This window comes from Marmota flaviventris, chromosome 3, assembly GCF_047511675.1.
Source record: "Marmota flaviventris isolate mMarFla1 chromosome 3, mMarFla1.hap1, whole genome shotgun sequence".
Taxonomy (NCBI): domain Eukaryota; kingdom Metazoa; phylum Chordata; class Mammalia; order Rodentia; family Sciuridae; genus Marmota; species Marmota flaviventris.
The window spans coordinates 20,891,625-20,907,269 of NC_092500.1; the positions used below are offsets into that span (position 1 = coordinate 20,891,625).

At 34.1% G+C, this 15,645-nt stretch overlaps 1 protein-coding gene across 3 annotated transcripts in view; it reads left to right on the forward strand.

Annotated features, from left to right (window-relative positions):
* The window catches only part of Bltp3b (bridge-like lipid transfer protein family member 3B), a 93,066-nt gene extending 78,083 nt beyond the window's left edge, over window positions 1-14,983 (forward strand). For all 3 annotated transcript variants that reach the window (XM_071609607.1, XM_027947462.2, XM_071609608.1), the window contains 2 exons: window positions 10,894-11,078; window positions 12,474-14,983. In XM_071609607.1, the coding sequence (XP_071465708.1) occupies window positions 10,894-11,078; window positions 12,474-12,593 (305 nt within the window). In that variant the 3' untranslated portion in view covers window positions 12,594-14,983. The remainder of the gene's footprint in view (window positions 1-10,893; window positions 11,079-12,473) is intronic.
* Window positions 14,984-15,645: the final 662 nt, after the last annotated feature.

A 15,645-nucleotide genomic window follows, 5' to 3' on the forward strand; every position in this document is an offset into this window, starting at 1 on the left:
CTTATGAAAAGAAAATGGGAAAAGAATAATAAAGTCATTTTCAATATTGCAAAAGAAGAATAAGTATCACCAGGGGGTCATATATTTGTTAAAAAATTCAACAGAGAGCAAACCACAGAGGCAAAACTTGATTAGTATGTGGCCATAAACTCATGAAAGATAGGACTATTACTGAGGTCAGAACATTTTGAAAGGTACGTTTAACTTGACTCTCCCCTCTGGAATTTGGGCTTAACTGGAGACTCTCAGATTGGAGTCAGGCCAGCAAAGAACAAGATGGCAGCTTCATTACTGATAAAAATCTCAGATGGGGAAGGTAACTTAGGTCTTTGAGAAGAAAGGCTTGATGCACAGCTATCTTCCAAATGTTTTAGCTTCCAAAACTGTTTCATAGAAAATGCAGAACAAAATGCATTTTTTTTTATAGGCAAGTCATATGCCAAAGTAAGAAGAGACTGAACCGGGGCTGGGGTTGTGGCTCAGCGGTAGAGCGCTCGCCTAGCATGCCCAGGCCCTGGGTTCGATCCTCAGCACCACATAAAACTAAATGTTTGGAATAAATGTATTGTGTTCAACTACAACTAAAAAAAGTAAATATTAAAAAAAAAAGAGACTGAACCGCACATATGTAGTTCTTTTTTTCTAAACTCATCAATCAGGTAAGTCATGCCTTCTTCCCTGGGAAGAGGTGAGAGTCCAAGAGAACTCTGCTAGGGAAGTTCCTCTTCAGAAACAGGAGAAATCTTCCCACCAGCATACTGACATTAGAATGGGATACTGAACAGTAGCATCTAGACATTGCTTTTTGAAATCTTTACCTGTATTTCTACTTAGTAGCAGACTCCAATAGGGTGTGCATATTGACTAAGGGTAAATTCTGCAGCTGTTAGGCTCCAGGAAAGAAATGACTCGAGTTGATTAACTTGGCTATTTAATTCAGTGGCACAATCCCTCCTCTCTTACCCACAACCACTGGAGTTTATCTACAGCAAATAGAATCAGCATCTATAGTCAAGAAAATGGGATAGACATACATCCAATAATTCTCAAACATTTGAAGAAAACAGTACAATCAGCATCCATAACTGTAAATAAGGATAGAAAAGGAGATTATTAAAAAATTTTTGGAATGGAGGCTGGGATTATGGGTCAGTGGTAGAGCTGTTGCCTAGCATGTGTGAGGCACTAGGTTCAAGTCTTAGCACCACATATAAATAAGTAAATAAATAATAAAGGTCCATTGACAACTAAAATATTTTTTAAAAATTATTGGAATGGGGGCTGAGGTTGTGGCTAATTGGTAGAGTGCTTGTCTAGCATGTGTAAGGCACTGGGTTAGATTCTCAGGACCACATATAAATAAAGGTTCATCAACTAATAAAATAAAAAAAATTATTGGAATGGAATAGAATTGGGAATTCAGAAATAAAGTCTCCCACTTATGATTGATTTTTTTTGACAAGGCTGCCAAGATAATTCAATGGGGTAAATGAGGCGTTTTCCTCAAATGATGGTGAAACTGCTAAAGGAGAATGAACCTCTTCCTTTTATCATACACAAAAATTTACTCTAAGTGGATCAGAAACTTAAATGGAAGAGCAAAAATATAAAATTCTTAAAAGAAAGCATAAAAGTATATCTTCTTTTTTTAAATTTTTATTTAACTTATTTATTTTTTATGTGATATTGAGGATTGAACCGGGTGCCTCACATGTATTAGGCAAGCACTCTACCACTGAGCCACAGCCCCAGCTGAAGATGTCTTCTTGATCTTGGGTTAGGCAAAGCTTTCTCTGATACTATACCAAAAGCACAAATGACAAGAAAAAAGGATAAGTTGGACTCCATCAAAATTTAAAACTTTAGGGCTGGGGTTGTGGCTCAGTGGTAGAGTGCTCGCCTAGCATGCGTGAGGCACTGGATTCAATCTTCAGCACTGCATTACAAAAAAAAAAAAAATGAAATAAAGGTATTGTGTGGCCACCTACAACTAAAAAATAAATATTAAAAAAAATTTAAAACTTTTAGTGCCTTAAGTGATAACCATCAAGAAAGAGAAAAGACAACCCATAGGTTAGAAAACATTTGCAGCTTACTTATTTAATAAGAGATGGGTATTCAGAGTACATAACAAACTCTTATCAGTAAATGATATATTTTATCTTAACAGTAAAAAGGTAAAATAACTCAGTTTTGAAATTGAAAAAGGAATGAAGACATCTCTAAAGAAAATGTATAGATGGCAGTAAGCACATGAAAAGATACTTGACTTTATTAGCCATTAGGGGAATTAAATCAGTGCAATAGTGAGCTACCACTTCATACCCACTAGGATAACTGTAATCAGAAAGAAGCTGGGTTCAGTGTAATCCTAGTGGTTCAGGAGGCTGAGATAGGAGGTTTGCAAGTTTGAGGCCAGCTTCAGCAACTTAGTGAGACTCTGCCTCAAAATTTTAAAAAAAGAGGGCTGTTGCTGTACCATTGCAGCTTAGTGGTAAAGCACTTCTGGGTTAAATCCCCAGTACAAAAACAAAACAAAAACTTGAGCGGGGGGGATAATAATAAGTTTTGGCAAGGATGTAGAAAAGTTGTAACCCTGATATATTGTTGGGACTAACAAATAGTACAGATTCTTTGAAACCAGTTTGGCAGCTTCTCTTAAAATTATAAAGTTCCCTGTGACTTAGCAATTTTACTCATAGGTATCTGTGCCAGAAAAATCAAGACATGTCCATACAAAACTTGTCCATGATATTTACAGCAACAATATTAACAATTACCCAAGAGTAGAAATGACTGAAATGTCGTAGTGCAGTGAGTGGATAAACAGAATATGTTGTATCCACACAATGGATTATTTATTATTCAGCAACAATAAGAATGATGTAGTTATGCTCTCTACAACACAGATAACTTTGAACTTTATGCCAAGTGGAAGAAGCCAGTCAGAAAAAGACCATTGATTGTATGACTCCATTTACATGAAATGTGCAGGACAGGCAAATCCACAGAAAGAAAGCAAATTAGTAGTCTGAGAGGCCTGGGATTAGAAAGGAATAAGAAGAGACTGCTAATGGTTACGAGGGCTTTTTAGGTGGGTAGGCAGGTACCAGGGATTGAAGTCAGGAGCACTCACACCACTGAGCCACATCCCCAGCCCAGGGTCTCACTGAGTTGCTTAGCACCTCGCTGTTGTTAAGGTTGGCTTTGAACTTGAGATCCTCCTGTCTCAGTCTCCAAAGCTGCGCTGGGATTACAGGTGTGCACCACTGTGCCCAGCAGGAACAACAGATTTTTAACATAAAGAAGCAAGATTTGTTTTATATGGGAGGTCTCACATATTATCTCATTCTATTACTAAAAGTAATGCCATGAAGCAGACTGTGATGTTATGTCATTTTTCTCATGATGTAGAAATTAATTAGGGTCTTTGGTGCATGAAGTATACAATAGAACACACAGCCTAGTGTTACATACATGTAGCTTATATGTTAATGTATCAGAAATATGACTCAGTAATATGTCAGCTATGATAAATATTTAACAGTAACTTTTATTTGCTTTTAGAATTTAGAAGGACATTTTAGGAATGATTTAAATAACCTTCTCAAACAGTTCATTAAGAAATTTCAAACTGTGGTGTTTTTTTCCCTGTCTCAAAGAAACAATTTTTTTAGGAAACATGCACATTCAAAATAGTCTCATTATTTTTGTAGGTGTTTGTTGGTGGTGATAATAGCAGCTTACCTAATATTTCTCTTCTTTACTTCTTTCCCTTTCATTTAACATATTCTAAGCTATACTTGCAGCTGTTCTGAATGTGATTAAATAAAATCCATTATTAAAGAATAGGTGGTTTTATGCCTACTTTTTACTACTTATCACAGTACTTCACACTTCTTGGAAAGTCTTAAAAACACTTACCAATTTTTCAGTAAAGACTTTAAGGAGAAACTTCAAATAACTTTTCACAAAACTACAAAGCAACATTCCACTTTCCTTCTTGCTCCAGTGTAAGTGTGTAACTTAAGAGGAAAAAAACCCAAATGTTTGTGTGTTTACGCAGAGCCATGTATTGTTAATTACCTTTAACAGTAGTGCAGTGGCTCTAAACATATTTTCCATCCATGAAGTATACAATAGAACACACAGCCTAATGTAACATACATATAGCTTATATGTTAATGTATCAGAAATATGACTCACTAATATGTCAGCTATGATAAATATTTAACAGTAACATACATATAAGCTATATGTATGTTACCTAGGATCTGGTGTATTCTCATCCTTCAAGAACCATGGCCCAATATGGCATTGATTCTCAACCAGAGAGGTAGTGAAGGAGAGGGGCAATGTATGTTTATACTGAAATATATTTATTACATATATTCTTTTCATCACTACACCTAAAGTAAAGCCTGTTAACTCAGTATGTGACTAGGGAGGAAAAATAAATAGAAATCTTCTGTTTGAATGAACAGAGAACTCTTTAAAGTCTATTGTGAAGTATTTGCCAAGCATCTACCATTCTTATAAGAAGAAATAATATTTGAATATTGATTTTTGGTTTATAAGGTTTTTCAGCTTATTGATTTCTTACCATAACTCTTTGAGATAGTTAATGCAAATATTCTTACCACTTTTTGTCAATGAAGAAATTGAAGTTTAGGCAGATTGAGTCTACTCCAGGGGAAAATGTTTGCTGCTGTGAGGATTCTGCACATTTCATTCAGTGAGGGGCATTGATTTGTTTATCAAAATGTGTAATGCTAGAACTGATAATTGCCCCTAAAATTTGAAAGATTATTTTAAAGAAAAGGAAATTCATCTTTCTAGTAATAGACTCCAATCACTCCTGTCCTTATACTGGTTCTGTTCTTTTTCATCTTTATTTTCTTCCTCCTGCCTCTCCTTTCCCATGCCATGCCCTTCTTACTTCCTCTTCCTCCCTTCTCCTTTTTTATTGTTTGACTATGTCTTCCTTCTTATGTCTTTTATCTTCCTTTACACACACTTTCCCTTTCTGTCTTTCCATTCTCCCTCCTCACATTGTCCTCCACTCTCCATCTTCCTCATCTACTTAGTCTACTCCATTCCTTCTTTTCCCTTCCACTTTGTTCTTCTTTCTCCATTCTGCTTCCCTTTTCTGACTGCCTTTCAGTGGTGGAAGTAAATGAGTTTCTGAGTTGTGTAGCCAGCGGCTTTTTTTATTCATAGGAGCCCATGGTTAGGGAAACAGCCCAGAATAAGCCCTTGATCCTCCTTTATCTTCACCATGGCCAGTGTAACCAGCTTTAATCTTTTGTTTATGTTGGCATTCCATGTCAGATTTCATTTAAAAGAAGAGTTTTACTCTTAAAAGTTAGAAAAAGTGCATTTAAAAATACTGATCAATTAGTATTTTAGGAGTGTTAAAAGTCTTAAGGTTGGGCTGGGGATATGGCTCAAGCGGTAGTGTGCTCGCCTGGCATGCATGCGGCCCGGGTTCGATCCTCAGCACCACATACAAACAAAGATGTTGTGTCCTCCGAAAACTAAAAAATAAATATTAAAAAGTTCTCTTTCTCTTAAAAAAAAAAAAAAAAAGTCTTAAGGTAGAAACAGCAGAGAAGAATTTGGCTTTCCCATGACATAGTACTTGGGTTGCTCTTAAATGCATTACCAAGCCGAAATGGTATTATGTTATTCTGAACCAGTATAATAGTTTTTGTTTCTTGTTATTATTACCATAAATCATAAGTGGTAGAAGACAATCGTATAATGGGTAGTTTCTGAGTTTGTACCACTATAATGAATCAAGCCATCCAAAACTCAGCTTATTAGCATTTATCCATTTAGAAAGAACTATTCCATTTTTATACACAGAATGGGAGTGGAATTGATATAACTCTCATGGAGGGTTATTTGACAGTATGAACAAAAGCTTTAAAAGTGTTTGTATTCTTTGACTTAGTATTCTTTTCTGGAAATGTATTTTGTGGGGAGAATTATATTGCACGGAGTTTGTCTGTCTGTTCATAGTTTGATTTGACAAACTGCCCTTCTTTCATTCCATGTGATTTTTTTTCTCCCTGTACTGGGTCATTCCATGTGATTTTTGAAAGACCTGACTGTTGGATGACCCTGTCATAAGAGTGGGAATAGGACCCAGCTTTGCCATTGAAAAGATTTCAGCTCATGATTAGTGATCCATGAGTTGACTGTGACTCAAGCATTCTGAGTCCATTTTGCATATTTATGAGGGAATCAAGAAAGGAAGGGTCACCGGTAGCTACAGTGGCTTTTTTTTTTTTTTTTTTTTGCCATCATGACTAAACTGTTACAGAGGAAAAGGAAAGTGGACACGAAAAGCAGAGAGTGAGGTTTCCAACTTTTCAATTCTTTGCCAATATTTGCTAGTTATCTTTCTTTTTTTAAAAATTGATGGTTTTATTTTATGTAAATAATACCTTAATAATTCATGTTCATTCTTTCAGGTTTTTGCCTACTACTAGTTATCTTTTTTGATTATAGCCATTCTAGTGGATATGAAATGACATTATGGCTTTCATTTAATTTCCCTAATAGCCAGTGATGTTAAGTATTTTTTTTTTTTTTTTTGAGCACACTTCAGAGGACTTTCCATTTTTTTTTTTAATTTTTATTATTGGTTGTTCAAAACATTACATAGTTCTTGATATATCATATTTCACACTTTGATTCAAGTGGGTTATGAACTCCCATTTTTACCCCGTATACAGATTGCAGAATCACATCGGTTACACATCCACTGATTTACATATTGCCATACTAGTGTCTGTTGTATTCTGCTGCCTTTCCTATCCTCTACTATCCCCCCTCCCCTCCCCTCCCCTCTTCTCTCTCTACCCCCTCTACTGTAATTCATTTCTCCCCCCTTTTTTTCCCTTTCCCCTCACTTCCTCTTGTATGTAATTTTGTATAACCATGAGGATCTCCTTCCATTTCCATGCAATTTCCCTTCTCTCTCCCTTTCCCTCCCACCTCTCGTCCCTGTTAAATGTTAATCTTCTTCTCATGCTCTTCCTCCCTACTCTGTTCTTAGTTACTTTCCTTATATCAAAGAAGACATTTGGCATTTGTTTTTTAGGGATTGGCTAGCTTCACTTAGCATAATCTGCTCTAATGCCATCCATTTCCCTGCAAATTCTATGATTTTGTCATTTTTTAATGCAGAGTAATACTCCATTGTGTATAAATGCCACATTTTTTTTATCCATTCATCTATTGAAGGGCATCTAGGTTGGTTCCACAGTCTAGCTATTGTGAATTGTGCTGCTATGATCATTTATATGGCAGTATCCCTATAGTACGCTCTTTTAAGGTCCTCAGGGAATAGTCCGAGAAGGGCGATAGCTGGGTCAAGTGATGGTTCCATTCCCAGCTTTCCCAGGAATCTCCATACTGCTTTCCAAATTGGCTGCACCAATTTGCAGTCCCACCAGCAATGTACAAGTGTACCCTTTTCCCCACATCCTCGCCAGCACTTATTGTTGTTTGACTTCATAATGGCTGCCAATCTTACTGGAGTGAGATGGTATCTTAGGGTGGTTTTGATTTGCATTTCTCTGACTGCTAGAGATGGTGAGCATTTTTTCATGTACTTGTTGATTGATTGTATGTCCTCCTCTGAGAAGTGTCTGTTCAGGTCCTTGGCCCATTTGTTGATTGGGTTATTTGTTTTCTTATTGTTTAATTTTTTGAGTTCTTTGTATACTCTGGATATTAGGGCTCTATCTGAAGTGTGAGGAGTAAAGATTTGTTCCCAGGATGTAGGCTCCCTATTTACCTCTCTTATTGTTTCTTTTGCTGAGAAAAAACTTTTTAGTTTGAGTAAGTCCCATTTGTTGATTCTAGTTATTAACTCTTGTGCTATGGGTGTCCTGTTGAGGAACGATGTTAAGTATCTTGCAAGTGTTTGTTGGCGATTGATGTATTTTCTTTGAAGAACTGACCATTCACATCCTTTGGCCTTTTTAAATAATTGGGCTGTTTATGTTTTTATTGAGTTATAAGAATTATTTTTGTAGATAATAAATTCCTTAACAAATATATGATTTGCAAATACTTCCTCCTTTTCTGTAGACTGTCCACTTGTTTTTTGTGGTACTAGAGATTGAACCCGGGGCCTTATGCATGCTACTTAGGCTCTCTACCTAGTGATACCCTTTTTTTTTTTTAATGACACTAGGGATTGAATCTCTAGTCCTTTTTGTTTTTATTATGAAACAGTGTCCAGTTAAGTTGCCCAAACTGGCCTTGATTTGTGATTATCCTATTTTAGCTTCCCAGGTAGCTGGGATTACGGGCATGTGACACTGCAGCTGGCCCAGCTCTATTTTTTATATGGAGTTCTTTGAGGCACAAAGGTTTTCAGTTTAATGAAGTTCACTTTATGTGTTTTTTCTTTTGTTACTTTATTTGATTGACTTGTCTTTTGTTAGACTAGATTGCCATATCTGAGATTATGAAGAGTTACCCTTTTTGCTTTTAAGAGTTTTAAAGATCTGGTTCTTAAATATACCTCAAATCTGTTACTTTTGTGCATACACACACACACACACACACACACACACATTCATATACATCCATCTCCTTTTGACAGTACCATATTGTCTTCATTGAGTACCAGCTTGCTTTGGAGTAAACTTTGAAACATGTGAGTCATTCAACATTACTGCATTTTTTCAAACTTTGACTCTTCTGGGTCATTTGCAATTCCATATGAATTTTAGAATCAGCTTGATAATTTTTACAAAAAAGCCGGCTGGGATTCTGTTAGTGATAATGTTAAATCTGTAGATCATTTTGGAGAGCATTGCCATCTTAATAATAGTAAGTCTTTTAATCCATGCACATGGAGAATTTTCCATCTATTTAAGTCACTTTAATCTTTTTCAATAGTTCAACCATGTTTTGTATTTTCAGAGTATAAGTTTTGTACTTTTGTTAAATTTATGCCTAAGTATTCCTCTTTTTTTTTTTTTTTCCTTTTTGGCAGTTCTAGGCCTCATGCTTATTCTTTTTGAACAAATTTTAAATGGAATTATTTTATAATTTTACTTTAAGATTCTTCGTTATAAAGTGTATAGAAATAGAATTTTATTTTGTATATTAATTTTTGTATCTTGCTGAACCTGTTAGTTCTAATAGTTTTTTAGTTGATTGCATAGCTTTTTTTTTAAATATAGAAAACCATAAATCACATCATCTGTGAATAAAGATAGTTTTACTTCTTCCTTTCCAATCTCGATGCCTTTTATTTCCCTTTCTTGCCCAGTTGCCTCTAGGACAGTGTTAAAGTGATGAATGCATACATCCATCCTTGTCTTGTTTGTGTTTTTGGCAAAGAAAGTATCCAGTTTTTTCACCATTAAATATAATATTAATTGTGGAGTATTTGTAGATGCCCTTTTTTTTTTCAAATCAAGCAAGTTGTCTGTGCCCACTTTTTTGATTATTTTTATCAATGAAAAGTGTTGGATTTTTGTCAGATGCTTCTTCTGTATCTATTATGTTCATGTGGCTTTTGTTTTTTATATAATAAATTACATATATAAAGCATTACACTTATTGACTTTTTTCTTGTTAGGTGAAACTTTTACTTCTGGGATCAATCAATCCCTTTTGGCCATGGTATATAATTATTTTTATATGTTGCTAGATTGAGCTCGCTAATGTTAAGGATTTTTTTTTTTTTTAAAGAACGGGAGAGAGAGAATTTTTAAAAAATATTTATTTATTTTTTTAGTTTTCAGCGGACACAACATCTTTGTTTGTATGTGGTGCTGAGGATCAAACCCGGGCCCGCACGCACGCACGCCAGGCGAGCGCGCTACCGCTTGAGCCACATCCCCAGCCCTAATGTTAAGGATTTTAATGGACATGTTCATAAGCACATTCATGTTAGTTTTTTTTTTTTTTTAAGAAATTCTTTGGCTTTGGTATCAGGGTAAGACTGGCTTCATAGAAGGAGTTTGAAGTGTTCTCCTTCTGTTTTGGAAGAATTATGAAGGTTTGGTGCTATTTGTTTTTGTTTGTTTTCAGTACTAGAAATTGAAACCAGTTCCTTGTTTATGCTAGGTAAGCACTCTACAGCTGAGCTACATCTTTATCCCTTTTTAAATTTTATTTTGAGATGGTATCTCACTGAGTTTTCTAGGCTGGTCTTGAATTTGTGATCCTCTGGCCTCAGCCTCCCTAGTTACTGAGATTACATGTGTGTGTGACCACAACCAGTCTTTAAAGCCATTTGGGTCTCAGTTTTTCTTTTGGGGTAGTTTTTAACTAGTTATTGAATATCTTTGCCAGCTGTATGTCTATTCACATTGCCTTCTTGAGTCCATTTGAGTAGTTTCTGTCTTCCTAGGAATTGATTTCATCTCAGTTATCTGATTTATTGGCATATAGTTATTCCTTATTGTCATTTTTATTTCTGTAAGGTTGGTAGGAATATCCCTTTTATTTTCTTACTTTTTTAAAAAATATTTTTTTAGATGTTAATGGACCTTTATTTTATTCATTTATTTATATGTGGTGCTGAGAATTGAACCCTGTGCCTCACACATGCTAGGCAAGCGCTCTACCACTGAGCGGCCACAACCCCAGCCCCAATTTTTTTTACTTTTGATTCTGATTTTTTTTTTTTTTTTAGTCATTCTTACTAAAAATTTATCCTTTAAAAAAAAAAAATCTTTTTCAAAGCTTTTGGTTTTACTGTGGGTTTTTTAAATTTTCCCCCATTTTCTGTCTCATAATACTGTCCTCACATGATAGGGATATAGACTCATATTAAAATTAGTTTTTCATAGTAGAAATTATAAATATTGATCAAGTATTTGGAAATTTTATCTGAGTATTTTGTTTGACTAGGTTCTCATATGCTTAACAATGGAAATGATTTGAAAGAAAATGTCAAAAGTGATTCAGTGTTCCTGACCAGTGGAAAGTATGATCTGAAGGAACAACACAGTGTCACCCAAGCTACTCAGACAAGCCCAGAGGCTCCTTGGCCAGTTAAATTTCCTGAATGCTCCTTTGACTTTACTAGAGAACAGGTAATAGAAACCCTATTTCAGATTCAGTTTCAGCAATTAAAATAATTATTAATATACTAATAGGTAACACATTATTTGTTTACTTATTTAAGTTAAACATTGAGTATTATTTAACAGACATTTTACATATTACATCTGCTTCATTTTTATTTTAATGACTGAGTAATATGGATGTGAATATATTATCATTTCTGAACTTTCCTTTTAACATTTGCTAACATTCAAGTTGCTTCTGATTTTTTTTCCATGGTAAGTAAACAAAATGCTCAGCAGGGTTTTAATTTATACATAATGAGTTTATTCATCTTTTCATCAAGGATTTATTGGATAATAACTCTGAGCAAGGAATGTAAAATTGAGCAGTTCCTGTCTGTTGAAGAACTCAAAATCTGGTGGGACAGACAAAAGTTTGTTAACAGTGATTACAACATACTGTCAGGTGCCACAGATTGGGGGAAATATAGGGACACATCGTCATTTGATCTGTCTATAAGGCAGAACTTTTTAAGCTAAGACTAAAGGAGGTCTGAGAACTCTTTGAAATTGAATGTGTATGTTTTCATATATCTGTGTAAATGCAAAAAGCCCCTAGTTTTATTGTCTCCTCCTGTCAGGGTTAGGAATGGCTCTTATGACAACAGAATACTTGACCTAAGTCAACAAAGGGGACAGAAGACTTATTGGCTATCTAGAGGAAAATGTCTAGTGGTATATTCAGATTGTGAATTGTGAGTTTGGAGCTCAGGAAACAGATTTATGCTAGATAAGGGTATCTGGTAGTTGAACTGTGGAAGTAAGTGAGACCATCCAAGAGAGTGACTCAGATGACAAAAGAAGAGACCAACTATGAAATAAATAGAATATGGAAATTAAACATTCTCAAGAAAAAAAAAGGAAGAAGTTGGCATAGGTTGAGAGAGAAGCATGAAAAGAGCTGTGACATAAAAACCATAAAAGGAGAGATGTTTAGGAAAGGGGAAAGTTAGCAGTATCCAAAGCCATAGAGAGGTCCAGTGATATTACAGTGAAACAAAATCACTAGTAAATTTGGAAATGAGAAGTTAATTGTTTTGAACTATGGGGTCAAAACTTAAGGAAATTTTTAAAAATGTTTTTTAAATAACTATTTATTTTTATGTGGTACTGAGGATTGAACCCAGTGCTGCACATGTGCTAGGCAAGTGCTCTACCACTGAGCCACAGTGCAAGACCCGTAAGGACATTTTTAATGGCATATGTGTTTCTGAATAGCTTGTCTAAGGAATTTTAAGTGGACCCACACTAGCATTGGATATTTTAACTATCCCAAGTGTCAGACCTTTGGATACTCTATAAAATAGTGTATTTAAATTTTCTGGAAATGATTGAATTCTCTTTTCAAATTTATCATTTCAGCTCATGGAAGAAAATGAATCTCTTAAACAGGAACTGGCTAAAGCTAAAATGGCTCTTGCAGAGGCTCACTTGGAAAAAGATGCACTTCTTCATCATATAAAGAAGATGACAGTTGAATAACAGAAGTGGCTGTCAAAAGTTAAATGACAGCTCTGGTGTAGGATGGTTATATAAATAATGTCGATGTTATGTTACCAATTAGTGGAAGACTTTCCTTTTCATGAAAATAAAATGAAATGGAATGTGAAGTAGTGACTATTCCAAAGCCAGTTTAGAAAATATTAGGTACGAGCATTACAATCTTTTGATTGTTCTATGTTTTGGGGTTTAAACCTCATTTAAACTGGTATGATCTAGGAAAGTCAGTACATACTGTAAAATAATTACATGCCTAATGAAAAGAAGATGTCATTTCCTAATTGTTATATCTCATTATAAACTTTTTAAAAGAGGAAAATGAAAACCTGTCATGTTCACTCAGATTGAATTTATTTCTCACTATTTGTTAATAATTTACTATTATTTACAAAGAACAGATGCTTTTAGGGCTAATGTAAAATAAAAGGAGCTTACATTTTAAATGTTATTAAAATTATGTACTGAAGTCTATAATTATTTAATTACTGTAAAATATCTAATCAAATTAATAAATTATATAATTAATGAGTTTAAGAACTCTGAAAAATCTTCACCCTCTTGAACTTACAGAATAACTTGAAGATGTGACAAATGATGGGTAAATTGTGTAAGTAGAAGCTATAATTTTCAAAAAAAGGTGGTACAAATGTAAAAATAAAAAGCACAAATATTAGAATATATGGCCATGTGATTTAAAAGCATTACTTGTACATTCCTTGAAACATTTATCCTTAGAAGTAATTTAACTATTCTAAGTTTAGCAACATTTGTAACTGTAAAATTTTTAATTAATACTATTTATATTATTTCTTTACCTTTATCTTTCCTCTTTGAGGAGAATATTTTCAGAGAATTTGCTTTTCATGAACATAAACAATTTCATACCATTCTTGTAGTATCAGATGGGTGTTTACACATATTGAATTTATAAAGCTAGTTTTGATTAAAGCTTATGTGAGATATATATATATATATATATATATATATATATATATATACACATATATAGTCTATAATAAGAGTCATTAGTAAGTTTTGAATTCTATTTTCTAAGGATTAAGGTTGAAAACACAAGAGAGAATCTCAATCATGCATTATGAAATAAAAATACATGAGTATTTAAGAAGTAGGCTTTTGAAGATTTAAAATATATTTCTGATAGAATTAAAGTAAATGGTGTCTATTTTAAAATTCACATTCTTAAATATATAAAAGAACATGAAACAACTGGACTACTCTTTAACTTGAAAATTCTAAAACCATGTTGCAACATTTTATGGTGCTTTGCTTGTTTGGTATATATAGCCATACTTCTATCTGAGTGCTTGAGAGAAAATACATATTTCATCTACGTTAGTATTGAATGAAGTGATAGGTTTTATTAAAAACAGTAAACTAGAGGGTTTTTTTCCCTATATTATTCATTTTCATTGACAATACTTCAAAATACAGGCATTGTTTGTAGGGGCTAAAGATCTAGCCAAGAACAAATTAAATTGTTAATACCTCAAAATATCTTAAAAAATTATGTTAAACTATGTTAATCTAAAACTGTATCATAGCCTTAGATTAAATGCAAAGATCTAAAGATTTAAAATGCATAGTGTATGCCCTTATAAGCTTAAACATAGCTTATGAACTTTTGATTTATCTGTACGTATTCAGCAAAAGCAGTCTCTGTTGTGGAAAAGAAGGATCAATGGGACATTAACTTCTTCTGTGATGACAGTGTTTCTCAGGATGGACCTATTCCTACAAATTTTAAGTTTTTCTATGGTATATTACAATTGCTTAATGTTACATAAGCTGAATGTTTTTCTTCTTCCTTTTAAATGTATATGTAGCCTTCCAAGATAATCATATAAACAACAGAGACAATAATACTCTGAGCCTTCTTTTTATATGCTTTGTTGGATTTTTTTTTTAATTTATGAAAAATACTATTGAGGTTTAAAATTCATGAGACAAGTTCATACAGATTGTAATTCCCACAATAAACCCTGAGAGGTAGGTATTATTCAGTTGTTGTATGTCTGGGGGGAAATACCCTAATCCTCAGAAAAGATGAATGAGTTGATTAATCACTGTTAGTAACCCAGCCTTTTGACTTGAAGCCCAGGTAAATGCGTTTACTTGAGCTTAGTTATTAATTTGCAGTGGGGATGATAAGGAGAGGGATTGCTGTCTTACCTGTTTTCCAGAAACAGGTAGTATTTTGAATAGTGTGCATACGTTGATAGATGTGTTACTGTGTGTGTATATGTTATTCAAACTACTTAAAAGATAGTGGGACAATTTTTGTTTCATTAATCTAATCCCAAATGACATAGCACTGTGAGAAATACGGTAATAAACCTATTATAAACTTACAAGGGATTTTTTTTAAATGACTCTAAATTGGTAATAAACTTGTCATAACTTGAATTTTCCTTGGTTAAATCACTAGCAGGCATATATTTGTGATTGAGGAATAGAAATGGTAATTGTGTTTTGCTTTTTATTTGCACTCATTTTTGTTGGAAACTTTTTAAAAATTATTTACTTTTTAGTTGTAGTTGGACACAATACCTTTATTTCACTTATTTATTTTTATGTGGTGCTGAGGATCGAACCCAGGGTCTCGCACATGCCAGGCAAGCACTCTACTGCTGAGCCACAATCCCAGCATTGGAAACTTTTTTAATGAATAAGTAAAAAATGTTTATATTTATGTTGTCCAACATGATGTGCTGATGTATATGTACATCATGGAATAGTTAAATCAAGCATTTTAACCTTTGTATCACTTCACATACTTTTTGTGTGTGGTAAAAATACTTAAAATCTACTCTCTTAGCAGTTTTCTTCCTGACCCAGTAGAGGATTGAACTTAAGGACACTGGACCACTGAGCTATATCCCTAGCCCTTTTCATTTTTTATTGAGAAATGGTCTCACTAAGTTGCCTAGTCTGGCCTGGAGCTTGTGATCATCCTGCCTCAGCCTCCACAGTAGCTGGGATTATAGGTAAGCATCCAGCAGCAAGTTTCCAATAT